Below are 23,588 nucleotides of genomic sequence, written 5' to 3' on the forward strand. Positions count from 1 at the left end.
GAGGCCGGGAAGCCAGAAGAGGCACAGGGAGGCAAGTGGGTATGCCTAGCACACCGAGAGACATGGAGTGTATGAGCTTGGCTCGGGGAAGGAGCTTTCCCTGGGAGCCCAGGACTCCTTTAGAAGCCCCCTGCTGGGGGGGTGAGCTGTTACAAAGCTGCAAGCCAAAGAACTTCATTCTTCCACAATTCCCAGTGTGCCCTGCTTATTAATTTATTAATCAGATCTCCGGACAATGTACCCAGCACAGCAAGCATTTCAACAAACGACAGGACGCAGCTTGTTCGTGACCATGGGGATTGCAGACAGACTGGAGGGAGCCACGTAGGATGTAGGTTACCTTCACCCACTGCCCTATGGTGGACACACATTCTTGGCTCTCTGTAATGAGCAGGGTGAGAAAGTCTCTGTGGCCCATGACAGTCTCTCCCTGCTTATTCTTCCGGCTCAAAATGATATTGATCAATTTGAGGTGATTGAGTAGAAGATGCAAGATAAGTACAAATGGTGGCTAATTAAATGCAGAAGGCGGGAAAGAGATCTTCTCAGAGCTGGCCAGTGCCTGCCTTACATAGCAAATAGAATTGAGCCAGTCCCCAGAGTACTGGCCTCTTTTTCCCCCATCTCAAAAGGCTCTTTCTTCTGCCCGCTTTTGTCTCCCTTGTAGTTCATATGGCATCACAGGTGTACAGCCTTGGCCTCAAAGGAGCCATTGTGACCTTATCCAGTCTGGGATCTGTTGAGTGAAGACAGTGGCATCCCTCCGAGTTGCATGGCGCCATTACACTCACAGGGGAAGGCCGTGAACAGTCCCGGGGAAGTGACTTGAGATCTAGCCAGACTGTGTTTGGGTGCCTCATTTGCACTCCAGAACACAGCCACCGGTTCCTTTGGTGAGTTTTTAAAAAAAAAAAAAAAAAGAAAGGAAGAAATTGCTATCATTACACCAGAGGTCCAACTCCTGGAATTCAGACTTGGCCCCCGTTTTCCTTCCTGTCTTGGCAGAATGGTATCCTTGACGACGCCGTTAGAACTATGTGCAGGAACAGCAGTGTCTGTGGTGTTAATGGCATTCCACGGGGCAGGCTGGGGCTGGTCTCCCTGGTGAGATGCAGCTGGACCAACACACCTCCCGCCGGGCAAGCAGCATGTGTCAGGGCTGCCCCTGCCCTCACCCACCTGTGTTTGCAGCTTCAGCTTTCCATCTCCTAGACCCTCATCCCTGCCCTGCTCTCCTTCCCTCCCACTGCTTTGAATTTCAGCCAGCACAGAGCAGCTAGGCTACCCAGAGGACAAAGAAGAGAACTGGGAGCAGGTCGTAGCCCGGTGCGGCACTTCTCGAACTGCTGTCTGGGGGCAGGCATGTATTCGGTGTGCCTTGAAAATAGTGTTCCCAGCTGAGTTAACTCTGGAAGCTCTGGATTACACAGAGGCACATGGGCTTTTTCCCCGATGACCTCTCCCAGCCTTTGTGACTCCGATGCACAGTCTGAATCTTAGGAAGGGCGATTAAGTAGGCAGCATATCTCAAACGTATTTTACCCCAGGGAAATACCTAATACCATCTCTCAGGATGGGAAGAGCACAAACAGTGTAAAGGAGGCCAGCTCAGTGTTCAACAGTCTGAGCTTCAGAGTCAAGCTTAAGATCAAGTTTTGCCACTTAACTAACAGTCTTACCTTAGGCAAGTTACTTCTGAGCTTCAATTTCCTATCTGTAATTGGGGTGATAACACCCTCCTGGTAGGTGTTTTGAGCACTAAACAGCATCATGTATATAAAATGTTAAGAACAATGCCTGGAGCTTAGTAAACTGTCAACATTAGTTGTCGTTTAATTGTTCAGCCTGATCACCCAAAATAAGGTGATCTGCCAGCCCGTTCTCCAGCTGCACACAGCTGGCTCACAGCTCTGTCTAGCCTGGAGTGCCCTCTGCCCCATACCATACTGCAAGGTGCCTGCTTCAAGCTCCAAATATAACACCTTCCTCCCCACCCCAAACCACTGTTCCTTCCTCCCTCTGTCAGCATCCAGTTGCCCACACCAGAAGCCTGGGAGCCATCAAAGACTAAGCCTCCCCCCCACATGGAGTTGGTCACCAAGTGACATCAATGGCATTTCTTGTTTAAGAGATTGCAGGTTATAAAAACCCCTCCATTCCCGTGGCTCCTGTCCAGACTGCACCTACTGCCCGGCCAGTTACCAAGTCAGATTCTTTGCCATTCTCTCTAGCAAGAAAGCCTGTCTTCCTCCCTCAGTCCACCCAGTAAATTGCTATCCTTCAAGCCCCAACTAAGGTACCATTCTTCCAAAGCCCAATTGCCAATCCTGCATTTTGTCCCTCGAGCTGCACGTCTTGCAGTGACCACGTCAAGCCCCCAGGCGAATTTGTTTTCTCTTTAAACCCCTTGGTTTGAGAGAGTACCTGACACCGAGTAGGACTGTCAGTAAATATTCGTTGAGTTAAATTTACTTGAGTTTTACAAAAAGGTACTGTCTTCCTTTCAGTGATTCAGTGATTCTTTTCAAAGGAATCAACAGCTAATTGTTCCAAAGAATTCCTTGGCTATTTTGCCACTGATAACAGCTACCATCTCTTCAGCAGCTACTGTGTATCAGGTACTCTAGCAAATGCTTTATTTACATTAACTAATTTAATCCTGTGAGCTGGACTCTAGTGTTCTCCCCATTTCACAGATGAGTATTTTGAGGTTTATCTAATTGATAAATGACCAAGGCAGGATTCAAACCCATGCTTCTCCCTTCATCTGTGAACTGAGATCCACCAATATTCCCATCTTGACCGTGGTCATCTGGATCTTTAAAGTGTGATTTACTGCAAACCTGATCTGCACTTTCCTGTGAGGAAAAGAGCCATGGGTTTTGCTTAGACCAAACTCTCTTAAAGACAATCTCCATTTTTATTTGTACCCGTCCTTTAGAGTTCTTTTCCTAAACAGCCCAGAACCAGGAAGAGCCGAGTATAAGCCTTAGTAGCTAAATCCCTATGGCTCAAGCCTCTCCCCTGATTGCCTAAAAATGGCTGGCACTTTTATGCCACATTTTCTCTGTAGGGAGGAGAGGGGTAATTTCATTAGGAAATTGAGCACATTCTTGAGCACTGCTTTGGTCCCAGGCACTGTGCTAAACACTGAGTTCAGACTAAGGGTTCTCTGCCTTCTGGGAGCTCATAGCCAAGTGAGGAGACAATACACATGCACACTCTGACTATAAAACTGGAGGTTAGGTAGAAAGAGCCCTGAACTGAGTCTGAAAGACCTGGATCCAAATCCAAATTGGAATCTGCAACTCCAAAATCCAGAAAGTTCTACAAACTGACAGTTCTGTTTTGATTTTTGTTTCACAGCTCGTTTGGAGGGAAAACCTGATCTACAGTGAAGTTTTTATTTGGTCATTATTCATCCCACTTAGTGTGAATATTCATACATTTTGCTGCAGAAACAATGTGTCTGATCACAGAGTGCTGCCCCAACCCCGACAGGGGGTTGTAGATAATACGCGGTCTGAACGCTGACATTCTGACGTACATCTCACCCGCAGTTTTAGAAAAGGAATGTGAACTTAGACCTGTTGTGATCAATTGAAAGAAATGTATGAAAAGACTTCATGAACTAAACAGTGAAAAACTCAACATAAGTTGGTCTTAAATGGTATAGTCACCCCTTCTGAGTAACGAGAGCACTGCAGATGGAGCAAGTGGTTTTCTTAGGACCAAGAGGGTCAGAAGATATTTTAAAGGGTGAATTGAATTTCTTGCTTCGTGGAGAAGCTGTGGAAAAGAAACTCTGGGCTGAGGGAAGAGCATGTCTTTAAGTAGCTTGAGCACGTGGACTGTGTCGGCTTGTATGATTATTTGTCACAATGTCAGAGAAAAGCAGTACAGATAATATGAAGGGGCAGCTAGTCTACAGTTCATTTGCTCTGGGCAGGATTTTTCTTGCAGACTTACACACGCGTTCAGAGAGAGACATCACGGTCAGGCTGATGGCTCCCTGCCCCACCTGCTGGGGAGATTGGGGAGCTGTGAACCCCTCTCCAGCTCTCCAGGAAGGTCCAGCAAGGATCACACCTGCACACCACTCCAGGCTGGTTCTCAGCTTGCCACTCTCTGCTTGGTCCACTTAGCCCCTTACCAGCTGGCTTCTCTGGCGTCAGACCACCAGGTTAAAATCAGATCAGCCACTTAGTACTTCTCATGGCCTTCAACAAGTTATTTACCTCTTTTGTGCCTTTGTTCCTCAGCCATAAAATCAGAATAATGGCAGAAAGCTGGCATGGAAAGCACTTCAGAGTGCCTCAGTGGTAAGCACTCAAACAGTAGTTATTATGATTATTGTTATTACAAGGACTCCCCTCCTCCAGCTGTGTATAAATACATACATTCCTTAATAGTTCCCTAAACAAGAAGGGCCCTTTATTCTTTCTGGCTTGGTCATAACTCCTTCCGAGTTAACTATTTTCTGTACAGTGTTTCTTTTTCAGTTTTTTGCAGCTGTTTCTCAGTCGCAATGAGGCATGGCCTCCCTCACTTTGGTCATGATCCAGTACAGGGACTCCCAGACTGAGGCCCTGAGATCCCCAGGGGTCCTTGGAGGCCATCAGGGGGATTCCCAGACTAACTTCAGGATGCTCATGCAGAGCACGGTAAATCAGAGTGCCGACTTTGAAAGCAGGGAAGCCCTGCCACTGACCAGTTCTCTTACCCTGTGCAAGTTTCATCATCTCGAGGAGCCTCCGTTTCCTACTTGACAGAATGGGATTATCAGTACTTAACCTCAAAGAGAGTTACAGCTTAGATCAGAGCATATATTTAAAGCCCTTAGCACAGGACCTGATGTATGACAAATACCTCATAAATACCTGCCACCATTGTTACCACTATGAGTACAAGATGTTTCTTGAAAATCACATTTTTACCCCAAATGGAGCCTCAGGTATAATTAAAAGGTCAGATTTCTGCCAGAAGTGGATAGAATTACATCAGTTTAGTTCACTGACACTAATGCCTAATGACACTGGCCTAATGCTAAGAACCTCTGTGTGGCACTTATATGTGCCTTTGGTAACTAAAACTGAAGAGGGTTATTACTTAACAAGTACATTTGGGCAGAGGGAAACGCTGCAAACATGGAGTCTTGGTGTGGAGAAAGAAAGGAGTCTCTGGTAATTAAAAGGTCACAAGGACCGCTGGTCTAGGATACCAGTCAGTATTTTTTGGAAGCTCTCCTTTTATTACACACACACACACACACACACACTTTTTGGAAGCTCTCCTTTTATTACACACACACACACACACACTTTTTGGAAGCTCTCCTTTTATTACACACACACACACTTTTTGGAAGCTCTCCTTTTATTACACACATACACACATACACACACACACACACACACCCCTTATCACTGGGGCTCCCTCAAAAGCCCTTTAGCAGGTTTAACCCATTAACCAAAGTTCTAGTGCATAAAGGCGTTAGTCCCACCGTGTAGGGCCCATTGTGACCAGAGCCTTACCACATAGAAATCCCACCTGAAATGGGAGAAGCTCTTGGCAGTGAGCAAGTCCAAACAACCACCACCGCCCACCTTTTTACAAAGGGAGAAACAGGCCTAGAGTTGGGAAGAAACTTGCCCATGGCGACACAGCCATCATGTGGTGGGGCTTCATACCTGAGACTCAGTAGTCCATCCAGCATCCCTTCTGACAGACCAGGATTCTCACCCAGAAGGGACATCCCCCCAGGGGGTGAATCATAGTCACACACGGAGTTCTTTCTGAACTATGTAGCACATCTTTCCATTTCCCTCACCCGCTCTGCAACTAACAGATATGTAAATAAAATTAAAAAGTGGAGAACAAATAAGCTAGCCCAGGGTGTCCCAGTTATGGTGGTCTATAAGAACTGCTTGGGCTGCCCCTTATCTTGAGATTCTGGTTCAGTAGGTCTGAGCTGGGGCCTGAGAATCTGCATTAGTAAGCACACCAGGTGATTGTGATAAGCAAGTTTTGGAAAACACAAGGCGAATCCAGGCCAGCAGAAGGTTTACTAGCTTCTGTCTTAGAATGGGCAAGGGGATTTCGAGGGTACTAGAGGTTTTCCACATGCAGTTAATGAGTTAACCCATAGCCTGTGCTAATTCCCTATAGCACCTTTCTCTCTTCTAACAACCCTAATCCCTGGGCACACAATGGCAGCTCAAAAATGTTGCTGCCTGACCTACTTTGGGGAGATGATTTGAGCAAAAGATGCCCTGTTTAGCCTGGGTGACATTAACATCTCTCTCTGGCTTTGTGCTTAGACTGAAGAACCTGGAGCTAGCTGCTGTGGGTGGATCAGACGTCCATGTGAAGATGCTGGCGGCCCCCATCAATCCATCTGACATAAATATGATCCAAGGTAACCTTGGTTTCTGGGGCTTATGTTAATTGGCTTTTTTGCTTAGCCGCCACCTTGTTTTCATCCTTCCTCAGGTGTGGGTGTGAAATTCCTGTGATTAGCAGCAGCTGCTCTCCAGATGAGCCATCTGCAGACTACCAGTCCTCTCTGGCCTCCCTTCTCTGGAATGTGAGGCTTTTCAAGAGTTAGAAAGATTGCAGTGGGGAGTAAACCAACCACTGTGAGTGCCTGCGATATGGTGGGCTCATTTCATACATTATCTAATCCCCATAATAACCATGAACACTAAAAAATATTATCCCCTTTACGGATGAAGAAGCTAAGGCTCAGAGAGTCTGGTTAGTTACACAGCAGGTCAGAGGCAGAGCACAGATCGCACTTAGATCTGACTCCAAAGTTCATGCTCTTTCACTGCCCAGACTTCACAGGGTGACCCTTTGTGCTCTTCTCCCTTAGGAAATTATGGCCTCCTTCCCAAGCTGCCTGCTGTTGGAGGGAACGAAGGCGTTGGACAGGTGGTGGCAGTGGGCAGCAGTGTGACTGGGGTGAAGCCAGGAGACTGGGTGATTCCAGCCAGTGCCGGTTTAGGTGAGTTTCTCCAGGTGTCTGCAGCCTGTCTTTGTTCCAGATTGTATTTCACTTGCACTGGAAATGTTTGCTCATTGGCTCAGTGTGACTAAGCAATGCAGGGTTTATTAGTGAGTTCATATACCCACTACCAGTAGCAGTGGGAGCGGAACAGGAGAGTGGAAATTGTGTTTCTTCCACTCTGGAGGTGGTGGACCTGCTCTCTCATCTCTTTGGGCCTATGTTGATCAGAGCTGTGAATCCCTACATCCCTAAACCCCTGCTATAAGATACAGTGGGAATCTGTCTTATTTGGGTAGAGCCCCTGACAGCCCCTGCCCTCCAGAAGGTTAAAATCTAATTGAAGAAATCTCCAAACTAGTAACCTCAATAAAGGGTGTGTTAGAAGTTCACGGGAAGCAGAGGGCACTTCTGGCTCCTCTCTGTGTGAATGCAAATGTGAGAGAGAAAGAGACAGTCTTAAGGAAGGATGAGGGCTTTGTGGAGGAGGCTTCTTTGGAATGGACCTTTGATGGATGGATTATGTTAGATGGAGATGAGCCAGAAATCGTTACATTTGGAGGAAATGAAATGAGCAAAGACACAGGTGACTGTGGGAAATGGTGAGAAATCCTGTGTAGCCTCAGCAGAGGATTTGCACATGGGAGAGGATTGCTTAAATGATGAACAAGATTACAAAGGTAGTGGGGCCACATGGGGAAGCCCTGCAAAAGCCAAGCTAAGGAGTTAGGGTTCTCTTTGATATCTAGTAAGGAGTCATTGATGAGTTTTGTTCCTTAGCACTTCAGTTTTTGAGGCACAAACATTATACAAAGGATCCTGACAGCAGCCACAGAGGGAAGCAGGGAAGACAGTATCTACCCTTTTGGACTTCTCAGGGACTGAAGCTCAAACTCAAACAGCAAACTGAAAGCCCACCAAAAATCTTGTCGCCACTGTTTTTCCCGCTATACTACAGTATTAGGATTCTCTGGGGTATCACAGAGAGTTGATTCAAACTTGGTTTATAAAAAAAGAAGAAGAAGAAGTTAATTGGTTGGGGTTAATTGGAACTTGGAAGTACAAGAGATGCAAGGCTTCAGGCACTGCTGGATCCAGGAACCCAGTGATATCAGAGCTCATTCTCTTGTTCTCACTAGTTCTCAGATGGAATCTTCCCACATAGTGCTGTAATAACATCAACAAATATTTATTGTCTACTCCCTTTGCACCTGGCACTGTTCTAAGCACTTTGTATATATTAACTCAGTTATTCCCACAACAGGAGGTAGATATGAGACAAATGTAAAATATTAAGCAACTTGCCCAAGGTCACCCAGCCAGTAAGTGGTGGAGGTGAGATTCAAACTGACCTTTCATAGATGGCCACCAGCATCCTGAGGTTTGCGTCATCCTAAGAACAAACAAATGAACACAGTCTGCCCAGCACAGGCATATCCATCTGCTAGCAGGACTCTGACCGGCCCTGCCTGGGTCTTTGCTGATCCATGAGCCCCGTCATTTCCAGCACTGTCACCACAAGCATCTTCACTGTAAGCATTTTCGTGGCATAACTAATTGGTCATAAGGCAACTTTGCTTTAAAAGATAAAATCGTGAAAAATAAAAGCAGGACATTCATTAAAAAGGACATCATGAAACATGAAAAATGAGTAACAAAAAAAAGACTTTATTGCAAAATACAAAATGTTGGAAGATATTCAAAATGTATAGTGTAGATCCATAGCAATACTGCACAAATACTGATTTTATTTCATGATCCACAAAAGGTACCTAAGCGCTTGTCTTCAAAGTCTTTTATTCCTAGTATCATACGATGTTTTTGCTTGTTGATTCATCTCCTGAATCGGTATCATGCTTTTTTTTTTTTGCTAAAATTTCTTCCTTGATTAAGAGAGGTATCAGTTTCCAGATACTAGGATGCACGTTTGTAACTGGGCTTTGTATTATGTTGTGAAAGCCTTTTGCACTATTGTCTGGTTTTGGCATATTGTCACATTTCTGTTGATAGATGTTCCTAAGTTCTCTGGGAAATGTGGGCTCAAAACTCTGTGCTAATGTATTGACCATTATGAGGGCTAAGGTTTATACAGTATAAAATGGAAGGGATGTGTCAATGGAGAAATGAAACCAAACTGTCAACCAGTAGATGAAACCAACAACTGTCAAACCAAACTTTTTTTAACTTTTTATGGCAAAATTGCCTATGGCTAATGAATTATATGACAAAAATGCTTGTGGCAAAGATGCTTATGACCTAAAACCACCAGGGGTGTGGGGTTGGGCCACTCCAGTTGCCCCAGCTGAGTCTCTTGCCCACCCCTGTGGTTCAGAGGATGGGGCTTTGTGGTTGACAGCCTCAGAGATTAGGAAGGAACAGTAAAAGAAAGGTACCAGGCAGGAAAAAACAGTAACAGAAGTCTACTAGAAGCTCTTTTCTTCTCTGAGATCAGAAAAGCTGCCAAGAAGGACGCCTGGGTGGCTCAGTCGGTTAAGCATCCAACTCTTGATTTTGGCTCAGGTCACAATCTTGGGGTGGTGAGATCAAGCCCTGTGTTGGGCTTTGCGCTGGGAATGGAGCCTGCTTGGGATTCTCTCTCTCCCTCTCCCTCTCCCTCTCCCTCTGCCCCTCCAAAAGAAAAGAAAAGTTGCCAAGAATGGCTCCACCCTCTCCTGCAGCCCCCCTGGCAGTGAAGGAGCCCAGCCATCTGAGCAGACAGCTGCAGGATTCACTGTATCAAGAGGGACTGGTGCTTTGCGCCAGCCCCTGTCTGACACAGTGTCTGCCCTCAAAGTGTTCTTGGCTGGGGATGGGGAACCCAGGAACAGAAAAACAACACTTAGCACAATACAATCTGGTAAGCACTGTAAAGAGAGGGTGGACACAAAGGCAAGAGTCCCCTGTCTTCGGAAGCATGAGAAGAGGCTTCCCAAAGAATTGGTGCCTGAACTCAGCCCCCCTGTGGGCTAGGTGAGGAAGGGCTTCCAGGCAGGGGGTGCAGCGTGTGCAAAGGTGCGTGTGTGGGAGAAGGCATGGCACTGTCAGAACTGCAGGGGTGTGGCTGGGTCCTGACTGGCCCGAGGGAGACACCAGATCAGGCTGTAGAGGTAGGCGGGGGCCCAGTCATGGAGGGCACACATCTAGGGTCAGAGAGAGCCCGAGGAAGAGTTCAGAAGCATGAGTGGACCAGACGTGGGCAGTGCAGAGAATGCTCTGGAAAGGCAGAGGTTGGAGGCAGGAAGCCAGTAAGGAGGTGGCTAAACAGTTCAGGCTTCACATGAGAAGGGTCTGAACAAGGCAGTGCCATAGGGCCTGAGAAGACAGGTTAGAGTTGGGAGCTAAAGGAACAGAAGTCGGTCACTGGATTTGGAGAGAAGAATGAGGGGCGTCTGCCAGGGGTACGGGTAATCACACAGGTGGAGGAGGTGGGTGTCAGCCAGAACGGGATTTCTCCCTGGACAAAAGGTCAGTCTTTCCCACCAGGTGCATGCCAGTCAAAGAGCATGAGGATTTTATAATGGCTGGGACTGTCATCGACTCCATTTAGTCAGCAAGCATTTTGTGAGCCCCTGCCGTGTGCAGAGCTCTGGCACACGGCAGCGAACAGACATGGTCTTTCTTCTGGTGAAGGCTGCAGGGTAGTAAGAGTGACAGTCAGTAAACAGAGCAGTCCTCAACTGGCCAGACCTTGACCATCCTTCATGGTGCTGAGCTGTGCCCATAGCCAGCATTTCCCCACAGGCAGCCAGTCCCTAGGGAGACCAGGCCAGAGAATGTACAGACTGACTTTCTCATCGGACATGCTCAAAACCCTCCCGAGGCAGCACGGGGTGGGAGCAAGAGCATCGGCCTGGGAATCTCATTCCACCCCCGTGGGTGACCTTGTTGAAACCACAGCTACTTTGAGCCTCAGTGTCCTGATCTCTACAGTGCGGCTAACAGTCACTGCCTGGCATATCCCAACTCACTCGTGCAGCTCAGCTGAGGGAAGACACACAGGAATTTTGACAAATTAAATTTCCGTACGCGCGAGATCAGGGTCAGCAAACTTTTTTTTTAAAGGGGCCAATTGTAAATATTTTCGGGTTTGCAGGCCACACTGCCTCTACTCAGCTCTGCCATCCTAAACAGCCATGGATAATACATAAGAAGTGAGCATGACTATGTTCCAATAAAACTTGGTTTAACAAAAACAGGTGGTAAACCAGGTTTGGCCCATGGCATAGTTTGCCGACCCCTGCATTGGGTGGTAGAGATGGTTAAGGGCCAGTTGCACAGGAGTGAGCAACAGGAGTCCTGAGAACTAGGACATGGGACTTAGGATCAGTAAAGAAAACCAAGGGACAGTCCACATCTACTGTGTACTAGGCACAGTGATCATCTGTACAAATGTCATTGCGTTTAATCTTCACACTATGACATGAGTGTCAGAAAAGGTGCAGTGATAATTCTAAGCCACACAAATCATGAATGGCAGAGCCGGGATTTTAAAACAGGTCCCCCACTCCAGGGTCTAAGAGTTTCTACTTTAAAACCCTGAAAGCTCTTGGGGCTGACCTTGGGCGCTACCCCCATCCCACCCAGGTTCTCTTGAGAAGAGGATTAGGGACTGCCAAGCCCCAGAAATTCATGTCAAAGGCTGGATTTCCATTGTGGTGTCATCAAGGGGAATTAGAAAACACCCCTGATTTCACGCATAGAAGGCCCTGTAGTAAGTGTCTGGCGCAGAGTAGAGACGGTACATGTTGCCTAAGGTGAATGGGGGCCATGATTATGAAGATGGCAATGAAGATTTGAAAACCAGGCTGGGTGGAGCCCAGAGAATGCCCAGGTACCTCCTAGATTCCAAAGGAACCCTTCAGTTTTCCAATGTCTTGTCTTCTCAGCCACAGATCTACTCTGGAACTGATATAGCCCTTAACAAAGTGTGTTTCTACCTCCTGTCTCTACTACCTGGTCCCTGAGGCCCACACTGTCTCTCCCCTCCTACAGCACAATTACTAGTTGCCTAGGCTGTCCCCTCCTCTCCATACCTGACCATGTGGTGCCAGGGTACAGTTCGAATCCCCAGCACACTCCGGAGCTTTGGAGGCATAGGCCAAAACCCCTGAGACCCACAGCCACCAGACCCTGAGCCAGCAAGGCTCCAGATAGTTTCTCTATTGACCTAGTGAGTACGTGGTGGAGCCAAGGCTTGAATCTGTGTCCTCCTCACCTCTGCTTTATACAGGATCCTGCCTGCATGGGTGAGCACCTGTCAGATGGCAGGTTGTAACCCACTAGCAAAATCGATCTAGGGGGTTGCAAACAGCATTTTTTTTTTTTTTTTACTAAAATCGGAATAGAATCATGCATCACACATAGTAGGGTAAATATTGTTCCATGAAACTTTGGTTTCTGTTACATGTATGTGTATGTATTTATATATGCGAATGTACTGAGTGACACCATAACTCATGGTTACTCCAGGTCAGGACTGTGAAAGTCTGGGTGACATTCCTCTAGCCCAAGCCACTTCAGCCATGGCCCAAGCCTGTCTTCCCATCACTCTCTGCCCTGCAGTCTCTATCCTCCCAGGTCTTTCTTCTGTCTGTCCTGCCTCAGAGCCTCTGCGTATGCTTTTTCCTCTCGCTAGAATGTTCTGGATGTACTCTTTGAGTGGCTGGTATCTGTATCCTTTAAATCTTGGCCCACACGTCCTCAGAAAAGCTGTCCCTGACCCCTATCTCAAATAATTCTCCCCAGTGTTATTTTCTGCCTCTATAATTTGTAGTTACTGTATCTGCTTGTCTGGTTTTTATGTGTTCTCCACTGGAATAAAACTCCATGAAAGGCAGGAATGCATCGGTGCTGTTCAGGCATCTGGCTCACAGTAGGTGCACGGTAAGTATCTGCAGATTGAAGGGGCAGCCCAGATTGGCCAGGAGACTTAGGGCAAGTCACTTTCTTGGTTTCCCGCCCTGTTGAATGAGGAGGTTAAACTCGATGCTCTAAGGGCCTTCTCAGCACTGATGTTTTACAATTCTTTTGTCTGCAACTGGAATGTGGGCTGGAGATTAATGATCATTTCTCTCCAGTTTACAGGAGTTTGTCATTTCCCTTCTTTCATTTGATTTGTGCAGCAGCTCTTAGAGGAGGCCAGTCGGGCTCTTCTTACCAGCGTCATTTACATATTAGGGTAACCAAAACTCAGTGACATAGGAATCTGCTCAACTAGCAGACCAGCAAAACCAGGTCCCAAACCTAGGCCTTTGACTTCTACTTTCATGCTTTTTTCCATAATACTACCCAAGTCAACCTGCCCTCGATGAGGAAAAGGAGGACTGAGCAGGAAAATGGGGGCTTTCGCAGCTTCCCTTGCCCATGTCATGATGTTACTCAGAGCCCAGTAGTTTCAGATCCTTAGCCACCTGCTGGGCAACATGAGCTACGTCTAATGGTAACTAATGTGGGAATAACAAAATCTACCTTACATAACTATCATGAAGATTCACAGAGATTCAAAAGGACTTCAAGATCTTTTTTCTCTAAGTGGTACTTGAAGGCTGACATCTTAGGCGCCCGTTTACTGAGGAGGGTGACGTGGGGCCAGGTGCGGAGAGGGATCCTGTCTCACTAGCCTGGACTCATCCCCTGACTCAGGAACCTGGCAGACCGAGGCTGTGTTCAGTGAGGAAGCACTGATCAGCATTCCGCGTGACCTCCCTCTTCAGAGTGCTGCCACCCTGAGTGTCAATCCCTGCACGGCCTACAGGATGTTGATGGACTTCGAGCAGCTGCAGCCAGGTAGGAGCCCACAGGTGCTGGGAGCAGGCTGGGATCTCCTGACTGGGAGGGGACCCAAGGCCTGACCCTGAGACCATGGGAACTTACCAGTAAGGGGCTGAGAGGAAGACAGGCCCTGAACCTGGGTGAGTGAGTGGTGGTTGCTTTTGCTTTGTTAGCTTGGCTCCTAGAAAACATGCTGAAACCTCATGAGGAGAACACTCTGGATAACCGCTGAAGGATCGCATTCCCTAGAGCTTGGGCTGGAATTCTGTCGTTCAGCAAAAACATGGAGCTGTGCTAAGCTCTGGGATACAAAGCCAGACAAGATAGACAGAGTGCCTGTGTTTTCAGTAAAATGCTGAACTTAGTAATTCCACTCAGCATTCATATGACACTTTCCAGTTCACATAAGTGCCTGTACATGCATTAAACCTTCAGAGCAGTGCAGTGAGGTTGGTATCATTGGTGGAGAGCTGAGGCCTCAGGCAGGAAACCTGGGTCTGAACCCCAGCTTCACCTCTCACTGTGAACTGATCTCTCAGATAATCAGATGCATCACCCATAAGGTGGAGAGTAAGGGGTTGTGAGGATTAATGGAGACACTGCAGCGCGACACTCAGCACAGTGCCTGGCACACAGCACAGTAACCCCGCACTACTTTATTATTCTTCCTGTTCAGAAATGAGGAAACTGAGATCCAGAGAAGGAAATTGCTTACGTGAAATCACTCAGCAAGGAAATGACAAAGCCAGGTGTTCTATTCGGGGTTCCCTGAAAGCAGAGCCTGAGACAAGGACTGAGGGTGAACAGTTCGCAGGGGAGGTGATCCCAGGAAGCAGGAGTGAGGGGATGGGGAGAGTGAGATGGAAGGGGGAAAAGCCAGGGAAGGCTGGTTACTACTGTGGGCGAGCAGGGCTCAGTCTTGCTGGCAGGGGGCCTCTGAAGACCCTCATGGAACCCACCTCACAATTAACCTTCCATTGACAGGAGGCTGGGCTCATCCCCATTGTTGGAGAGTCACCCTGCACACTGTGCATGTCCAGGGGCGAGAGAAACCGCCTAGTCTAGCTCTGCCATGCGGGTGTTGAAACTGAAGCAGAGATGTTGGAGCACGATTAGCTTAGGTAGCCACTACTGCTCGAGGCTAAAAACCAGTCCCAGCTTCCCGTAAAGAGAAATGCAGTTCCTCACAGCTGTGCCAGAGCGGTCCTGGGAGCCTTTGGTGGAAAAAGCCAGCAGGTGACCAGGGACCTTTGCCCAAGTCCTGGTGCAGGAGGCGTTGTAGTCACCTGCATCTCATCCCCTCAGGCCACCTCTGCTTTGGGCCGCAGCTGGACATCAGGGCATTCTGACACCACCCCACCTCAGGTGCCCATGGTGCATCTCCACTTGCCTGCCTCCGGGAAGGTGTGGCCTGGGCTAGATCAGTGTTATTCTAAATTGTCATACTGAGTCATAGTGAGAATTATGGTTTGCATTGTAATCCAGTACATATACATGTGAGTATGTATGTAATGGAAACCAAAGTTTCATGGAGCAGTATTTACCCTACCTACATGTGGTGCACTATGTTCTTTTTAATTCTATTTGCTGGAATTTTAATTTAAAAAAATGCTTCTGCTTCTTGCAACCCACTAGGTTGATTTCATAACCCACTAATGGGTGACAATCTATGTGCTGACTCCTGGCTACAGAGAATGGGCATTCTTCTTCCAGGAACTCCCCTGTCTGTAGCCCCAGATCCCTGCATTTCAGATCACATTTCTGGATAACAGAGCACCTTCTTGGACACAATGGCATCTGACTAATGAGGAGCATCCTGATTGGTACTCCCAGGACTCCTGTCTCATGGAGAGAAAACTGAGGTCATGACCTGTCCCATGTTACGGTCCATTACAGTCAGTGAGAGAGCTGGGACTCACACCAGGTCCATCTCATTTCAGAGCCCATGTTTTCCCCAGCAGGCCACGCTGCCTCCCCCATTGGCAGCTTCCAAAGCCAGGCCTGGGCTTTCACCACAGACTACCTGTAGGACCTGGTTTCTGGGGCTGCGAGTTTCTCCAGCACAGCTGTAAACCCATTTCAAGGCAGTGTGCCTGTACTAAGCAGCACAAAGGGGAAATAAAGCATGGCCGTGCCCTCAGGAAGCTCCAGGCTTCAGGCTTTTGCTAGAAATGGACCTATCCACAACCGGGTGTAAGATCAGGCACACCACCTGCAGAGCACTGGGGAAACACACACGGAAGTTGGGAAGGAAGCCATGCCTGAGCTGTGCTTCAAAGGGTATGTGGGATTTCAAAACGAAGGAAGAGAGAAAGAGGGAAACATTGCAAACCATGGAAATAACCTAAGCAGAGATTTGAGGACATAAAAATCAGGAGGATAATGAACGACATAAAATCATTTACACAGTGGGGTCTAAATTATGTACAGTGTGGACTCTGAGTTGCCAAGTCCCGGGAGGCACCATGGGTGTTGTGGAATTTTGGGGGGCATTGGGAGAAGAGTAAGTAACAGGTCTGAGAAGGCTCAGCAGCCAGGTCCTGGGTCATTTTGAGCCGGAGGACTCCCCTCTCTTGCCCTGTAATAGGATCCCAGGCAGGGAGTGCTTGACCTGTTACAGGTCTCTGGGGCTTAACTTGGATTTCTTCCTGGCTTCACAGGAGACTGTGTCATCCAGAATGCGTCCAACAGTGGAGTGGGGCAAGCAGTCATCCAGATCGCCGCGGCCCTGGGCCTGAGGACCGTCAATGTGGTCCGAGACAGGTGTGTGGGGAGACCTGATCGGGTGCTCGCGACCTGGCCCTCCCCCTCACCATCCCCCCTAGATCCCTGCAGGCGCCCCTGGCTCCACCAGAGGGCGCCCGTGCATAAGCAGTCCTCCTCCGCGGCTGACGCACACCACTGGACCGTTGTCAAGCTGCCCGAAAGGGGGAGGCCCAGGCGGCCTCTGGCTGTAGGATGAGCGACATCTCAAATGTAAAGGGAGAGCAGGAAGGCGGTGGGCCCGCCCTTGCTGAAGACTTTTTGAGAGTTTTTGAGACTCTTGTGATAACCCATGATCTCAGAGCCCCAGTTCATATTTGGGAATGCCTGAAGCTGGGTTATCCCTACTGTGAACTGTCGAACCCAGGGCCCTTTCTCCCCTAGCGTCTGTGTGGCACTTTGAATGGCTCTAACTAGGGATGTGAAGGAGATGGGGCAGGTTTGGCATCTCTGTTTTACAGTGAGGAAACAAGTTTCAGAGAAAGGAAGACACAGTAAGTCAGTAACAGACTTAGCTCCTGGGCTCGTGCTCTTTCCATCATACCATCCAGGTGCCTTAAGCCTCACTGTCAATGAATGTGGCTACGTCTGTCATGGAAGTCCAGTCTTTGGAGGAGAATTGACATTCACTTCCCTTCCCTGTCCCTTCAGTTGTGTTAACAAAAATTACCGTTTGCCTTGGCCACAGAGGCCCAGAGCCCCTCATGGGCTGGAGTGTGTTTGCACAACACCCTGAAGAGCCCCTTGAAAAGCGTGGGGGAAAGGAAATGAAGCTTGTTGTTTTGGTAGACAAAGGCAGGATGTGAAATGTCTCCCTGGGCCAGATGGTTTCTCGCACCTTGGAACTGGCAAGGGCTGTAGAAATCACCCCATAATACCACTGAGGGAACCGAGGCCTGGAGGTGTTGGGAGTGTGATGAAACCAGGTAGCCAGCCCCTACATAAGGCCTGGCTTACACTCAATCCCAGCTTCCCACAAAGGGAAACTCGTGTTCTCACAGCTGTGGCAGAAGGGTCTTACGAGCCTATGGTAGAGAAAGCCAGTAGGTGTGACCAAGGGCCACGGATTGTGTTTGGTTTCCAGACCTGACCTCCAGAAGCTGACTGACAGACTGAAGAGTCTAGGGGCTGAGCATGTTCTCACAGAAGAGGAGCTAAGAAAGCATGAGATGAAAAACTTCTTTAAGGTACCTAGGATGAGGGGCATTGTGTCTTCATTCCATGCTCATCTCCCTGGAGAAAGCTGACCTGCTAGAAAGACTGGGACTGGCCCAGCTCCTCTCCAAATCCTCTTTTTGTCTCTGTGGAAGGATAAAGCCCATTCCCTCAGCCAGGGGACAGCATGCATTAAGGGCCCAGGTGCTGTGAGGGAGGCAAGAGAGACAGACAAAGTTCAAAAAACCCTGGATGATGTGTAGGTTTGAATATTTGTAGTGCGTCGCCTCAGCCCTCACAGCCAATGTGAATCTCCGAGCCGGGAGAGGACCTAGGGAACCTGAGGCACAGGGAGAGAAGAGAAAGTATTTCTGAAGTACCCTCCTTATATTGTATCTGATTAATCCCCACAAAAGTTCTACAAAGTAGGTGCTATCTCTCTTCCAGGTGAGAAAACCAAGACTCAAAAGACATCAAGGATTTCACCAAGGGTAGACAGTTACAAGTGGTGGAGTCAGGGCTCTCTGAACTCACAGCCTCTTCACCTTCCAGAACCTCCACCCCCAGCACACCCAGTAGGTGACCAGACCACATCTCAGCCTCCTTCCTCTGAACCCTGGAGTGACCAAACACACACACTCTCTTGAGAGCACATGCCTCTTAAGAACGTTTCTGAAGCAGGAGATCAATACCTCCTACGTGAACTGAGTTGTAAGTGCAGAGAAGAGGTGCACCCGGGGGACCCGAAGTCCTTCAAAAAGGAACATAGACGCCCACCATCTGTTCTTTCCCAGAGACAAGTTTTGAACAAAATACCAAAACAGATAACAGGATTAAGTTGATAAAGCAAAGGTCCTCCTTGGCCCGAGTTTGAAGGCACGAACATCCCATTTTCTTCACCCCCTCCCTCTGACACAGCGCTTGGGCCAGGGGGGCACTGTTTGTAGCAAGCTTCCACCCGCCCTGCCCCCCGCAGCCCCCACCCCCCCTGTACAGCGGCAGCTCCCTCACTGCAGGTTCCTTATTTTCCAGGACGTGCCCCCGCCGCGGCTTGCTCTCAACTGTGTTGGCGGGAAAAGCACCACAGAGCTGCTGCGACACTTAGCGTAAGTCCCTCAGCCCTGCAGGCCCAGTTGGTCAGAGCTCTCCAGGCCTTTAGCTGGGAGGACTGTCACGTGACCACGTCCCAGTGGCCAGTGCAAGCCAAGGCCAAGTCAGCATAACCCTGAGCAGGAAGCTGGGACCACAGTCCTGCCCTGATTAGCCTGGCACCTCCTTTCCCAGGCTCCTCCTCTGCGGATGACCCCGAGAACCGTCCACTTTGCTTCTCCAAGGGACCCCGGAAGGAAAGCTTTCTGTGAGAGGGGAGTAGTCAAGGATTCATAACCGAGGGGGCATCTTAGGAAGTCCCTTAAAGTCCTAGCTTGTTAGCTTTTAAATTTCTTACTAGTTTTTAAAAAATAGATTCTAAGTTTAGAGGTAAAATTATGCTCTTACAAAACAATTTGAAAGCACGTAAAGGTACAAAAGATGGGGCGCCTGACAGGCTCAGTTGGTGGAGCATGCAACTCTTGACCTGAGGGTTGTAAGTTCAAGCCCCACGTGGGGTGTGGAGATTACTTAAAAAATAAAATCTTAAAAAAAAAAGTACAAAGGAAAAATTAAACACAAAAGTTACCTATCATCCCACAACCAAGGGGGATAAGCATTGTTGACAATGTTAACAGCACATGTCCTCCCCTTGTTTTCTCTGTTAACATGAACTTCTTGAGCTGAGGGCTGCCTGAAAGGATACTTTCCAACTAAAGCAGGAATCCCCTCAACAACATTAGTTGACACATACTTGCTAGCACTTGCTAGCTACAGGGTAGAGAGATGGCTGAAACACTGAGGGAACTCTCTAGAATTCACAGCCTAGATGGGAAGATGGGTCATGTGGTCAGAGAGCTGTGATAGCCATCACGGGGCATTTACTTGTGTACCAGACTGCGCAGAGTGCTTGACTCATCCCCCACGACCACCCGGGCCTGGGATACTGTTCCCATCCCTATTCACACAAGGCCCGAAAGGGTAATTACCTCACCCCAAGGTCTGGGAAGTGGGAGAACCAGGCTTAACCCCAAGTTACTGGGAGTCCTGAGCACACCCCCTCCGCCCGAGTCCAGGGGGCCCCAGGGCAGCCTGCCATCCCCACAGCACTCACTGTAGGAGGAGGCCCTGGAGGTGCCAAGTCCCAGCTGTGCTACTTACTAGCTGTGGGCCCGTGGGAAGTTAAACAATACAGGAAAAATCCTTCAGGCCTCAGTCTCCTCGTACAGATTAGTCAGAAGGTTAGTCCGAGGACACTGAGGTGATGCAGAAATCGTTACACAGCTGAGTGGTGGCCTTCAGTTTTCTCATTGTAAAGCCAGAGTGATAGAAGTGCTCTCCTGGGGTTATGGGGAGGCTTCACCAAGCCAATGCACGTGGAAATACTCAGATCTGTGCCCGGCACCCAGAAAACACCTAGTGAACGTTAGCCATTCTGGTTAGAACAAGTGTAGTACGGGGGCGGGGGGGGGGGCTTGATCCCCCCAGGAGCTACTTTCTGGACCAGGTGTCAGCTGAAGGGAGCTTAAAACCAAACTACCCACAAGCCTCCCAGACAGAATCACCTGCCTCACACCGCAGCTTCTTCGATTCTGTAGTTCACAAAGCACCCCCCACTCACCTGCCATCATCCTTGATCAGCAAACTCCTAAAAGAGCCAGGGAGTGGGGAGGGGAACACAGGTTAAGTCGAGCATGGGAAGTCCTAGCTTGTTCATTTTTAAAAAAACTATTGGAGCCTCTCCCCCCGTTTAACTGCTGGGGTGGGTGTGGGTGTCAGACAGCAGGGCCTGGCCAGGGCCCTCCTGCAGCGAGAGGGCAGTCGTCCACTGTCCTCTACCCCAGCCATACCATTCCTTATGTGTATAGCCACCTCATCTCACTGCTCCTTCGAGTAAGCGTGAACAGGTGAAGAGCAGAGGTCTGCACCAATGTCTGTACTCCCCAAGGCCACACATCTAGGAGTGGAGGGTAGCCAGGACTAACCTCGTGGGGCTTGGGCTTTTTTCAGCAGAGCACGCTTCTTTGCAGTGCTTCACCCAAGCCTGACTGGGTGGTTCGATCAGTGAGTTCCCAGCTCTGGCTCAACATCCATATCATCTGGCAGGGGTGTTTGTCTGTTGGCTTGAATAGAGATCCTTGCTTCCTGATTCCTTAGGTCTGGGTCGGACCTCAGAGTCTGCAGTTTTTGAAAACCTTCCCAAGGATTCTAAGAGCAAGGTTCAGGGACCAGGGTTGGAATAGAAGTGTTCTGGCAGGTTTGAGAAGGGCTCTGTGTCTGCCTGCACCCACTCTGTTCTCTCTGGACTCTTCAGGCCTGGGGGAACCATGGTGACCTACGGGGGAATGGCCAAGCAGCCCGTCATAGCCTCTGTGGTAAGCTGGTGGGGGAAGCAGGCATGGACACAGGCCTGGACACCATAGTTGTCCAGACCCACAGGTGCCCTTGTCCCTGGACGGAGTCTGTACCTCAAGCAGTGCCTGAAATGCTTGCCCTCAGAGCCCCAGTTCATCCTTCTTGTACCCACAGAGCCAGCTCATTTTTAAGGATCTCAAACTTCGAGGCTTTTGGTTGTCCCAGTGGAAGAAGGACCACAGTCCAGGTGAGTGGATGATGACCCCATTGCCAAGGGTCACACGAGAGGGCAGTGCCTACTGCAGAAGTGACCGCCATCCTGAGGCCTAGAGGGGTGATGGGCTCCCCAGTGCCATGACAGGTTAAAGGAAAATAGTCTCTAGCCACAGCTGCAGTCAGCAGATAGGTACTGGGCTCGAGGGAGCTGGTCCTGGGGGTGGCAGCAGTGAGCAAGGCTGCCCCTGGGGAAGACTGCCATGGAAGACAGCCAGGTACAGAGAACAAACTCTGGAGCCAGCCTGCCTGGGTTCAAATCCTGCTCCCACCATCACTGGGGATAGGTTTACCCAGCCTAGCCATGGGACCTGGACAAGTTACTTAACTTCTGTCTCAGTTTAAATATCATAGTTGTCTAGATATTGTTGGCCTTTGATTGAGGAGGAAACTGAGGTTCAGAGTGGTTAGGTAGCTTGCCCAGTCTCCCCACATAGGGAGTGATGCAGCCACAATGTAAACTCGTCTCTTTGACTCCAGAACCTGAGCCAGTACCCCATCCTTCCCCTCCTGGAGGACTGGCTGCCCAGAGTGTGACCCCCCGCCCCAAGCTGAGACTGAAAAAACACATGGAGTCATTCAAGTGAAGCGGAGCAAAGTGGTGGCGTCAGTGGCGTGTTTCAGGCCAGAAAAGTAGCCTGTGCAAAAGCGCATCATAGAGAGTGGGGACCTAGACAGATAGGTTGTGACCAGATTATGAAAGGCTTTACAACCCTTCTTAAGGAGCTCAGACTCTATCTTAAAGGCAAGGGAAGAGGCACCGAAGCGTTCTAAACAGGGGACATAATTAGATTTGAATGTTACATGAATTGATGTCTATGAAAAACCACTTCTCATCTTCCTGGACCATAGAGGGGGACGGGCCCTGGGAGGGGATGCTGGGGACCTCAACTTGTGGGGTTCTAAGGGAGTCCTGAGCTCTTTCCCTGAGCAAAGCTCATCAGTTCCACATCAGCTGGCATGCCAGCACACCCACCCCCTCCTTGTGCCTCTTCTAGCTGCCCTGCCTCAAAGTAACTCCTGCCGCTCCCACCATTCAAGACTCTCGGTTACACCCCAGTCAGGTTCTGTGGGTATGAGCCCTCTTAGCCACCACTCTGCCTGGCCCTCAGTCCTGGGGCCACTCCCCCATGCTCCTCTGTCCTTACCCCACCAGGGACCAGGCCGCCTCCACAGCCTCCCTATCCCTGGTCAAGCCTGGGCACGCGAAGCTTTCCTAGAGTTTAGCGTCACCTTCTGCCACTGGGGGTGGCTCGTGGTCTGTCTTGCCGAGACCTGCCGCTGCGCCCCCGTCTGACTTCCTCAACTTCCCACAGCCCAGTTCAAGGAGCTGATCGTCACGCTGTGTGGTCTCATCAGCCGGGGCCAGCTCACAGCCCCCGCCTGCTCCGAGGTCCCACTGCAGGACTACCAGCGTGCCTTGGAAGCCTCAGTGCAGCCCTTCGTGTCTTCAAAGCAGATTCTCACCATGTGCTAATCGCGGAGGAGCGGAGCGAGGTGGGAGGGGAGATGGATCGGCAGGACTGGTTTCTGGCGCCTCCATCAGGGCCCTCTCAGCCTTCCCCAGGCTGCCCTCTCCTCACTGTCACTTCCGACTGGGAGGGTTGTGAAGCCAGCCAAGGCTTTCCCCAGGGCCAGCCCCAGGGTATCTAATAAAGTGAACTTCCTAAAAACACATACATACAAACCCACAGAAGTCATCCCTGTCAAGAAGGACCCTCATTGTACACATGCCATTCCCCAGCACTAAGAAGACCCCTTGCCTGTTCTCTACTTGTCCCCCAGTGATGATTTCCTGACGGCCCTGAAACAAAGCAAGGGTAGGCACTGGCAGGTACAAAAGCCAGTAGGATGCAGTCTCCACCCTCAGGCTCTCCACAGGGGAGCAAAAAGGAACGTCTGACTCATTCTGTGTAGTATGTGGCTCAGTCTGGGGCCGGAGGAGGATCAGCTACATGGGAGAGTGAATGCCAGGCTGAGGAGCCAAGGAAATGGGGTCTCAGCTGGCTGGACCACCCTATGGAATGCCTGTTCTACCTGGGGAGATGGTTGTTATGCCAGTGCTTCTCAGCCTGAAGTCATTTTACCCCCAGGGGATGTTTGACAGTGTCTGGAGACATTTTTTGTCATAATTGAGAGGGTGCTATTGGCATCTAGTGGGTAGAGGTCAGTGATG

At 49.4% G+C, this 23,588-nt stretch overlaps 1 protein-coding gene across 2 annotated transcripts in view; it reads left to right on the top strand.

The window, feature by feature from the left end:
• MECR (mitochondrial trans-2-enoyl-CoA reductase) overlaps positions 1-23,087 on the top strand; it is a 29,831-nt gene extending 6,744 nt beyond the window's left edge. Inside the window, exons 2-10 of one of the 2 annotated variants that reach the window (XM_028114021.2) lie at positions 6,321-6,418; positions 6,875-7,006; positions 13,649-13,792; positions 16,438-16,540; positions 17,625-17,727; positions 18,728-18,801; positions 21,099-21,159; positions 21,314-21,386; positions 22,729-23,087. In XM_028114021.2, coding sequence (XP_027969822.1) covers positions 6,321-6,418; positions 6,875-7,006; positions 13,649-13,792; positions 16,438-16,540; positions 17,625-17,727; positions 18,728-18,801; positions 21,099-21,159; positions 21,314-21,386; positions 22,729-22,889 — 949 coding nt within the window. In that variant the 3' untranslated portion in view covers positions 22,890-23,087. The remainder of the gene's footprint in view (positions 1-6,320; positions 6,419-6,874; positions 7,007-13,648; positions 13,793-16,437; positions 16,541-17,624; positions 17,728-18,727; positions 18,802-21,098; positions 21,160-21,313; positions 21,387-22,728) is intronic. The other variant, XM_088022523.1, reaches the window with a different exon arrangement.
• Positions 23,088-23,588: the final 501 nt, after the last annotated feature.

The sequence above is a fragment of the Eumetopias jubatus genome, unplaced genomic scaffold (genome assembly GCF_037043125.1).
Source record: "Eumetopias jubatus isolate StellerSeaLion01/CBP00866 unplaced genomic scaffold, mEumJub1_p1.0 scaffold_4, whole genome shotgun sequence".
Classification (NCBI taxonomy): Eukaryota; Metazoa; Chordata; class Mammalia; order Carnivora; family Otariidae; genus Eumetopias; species Eumetopias jubatus.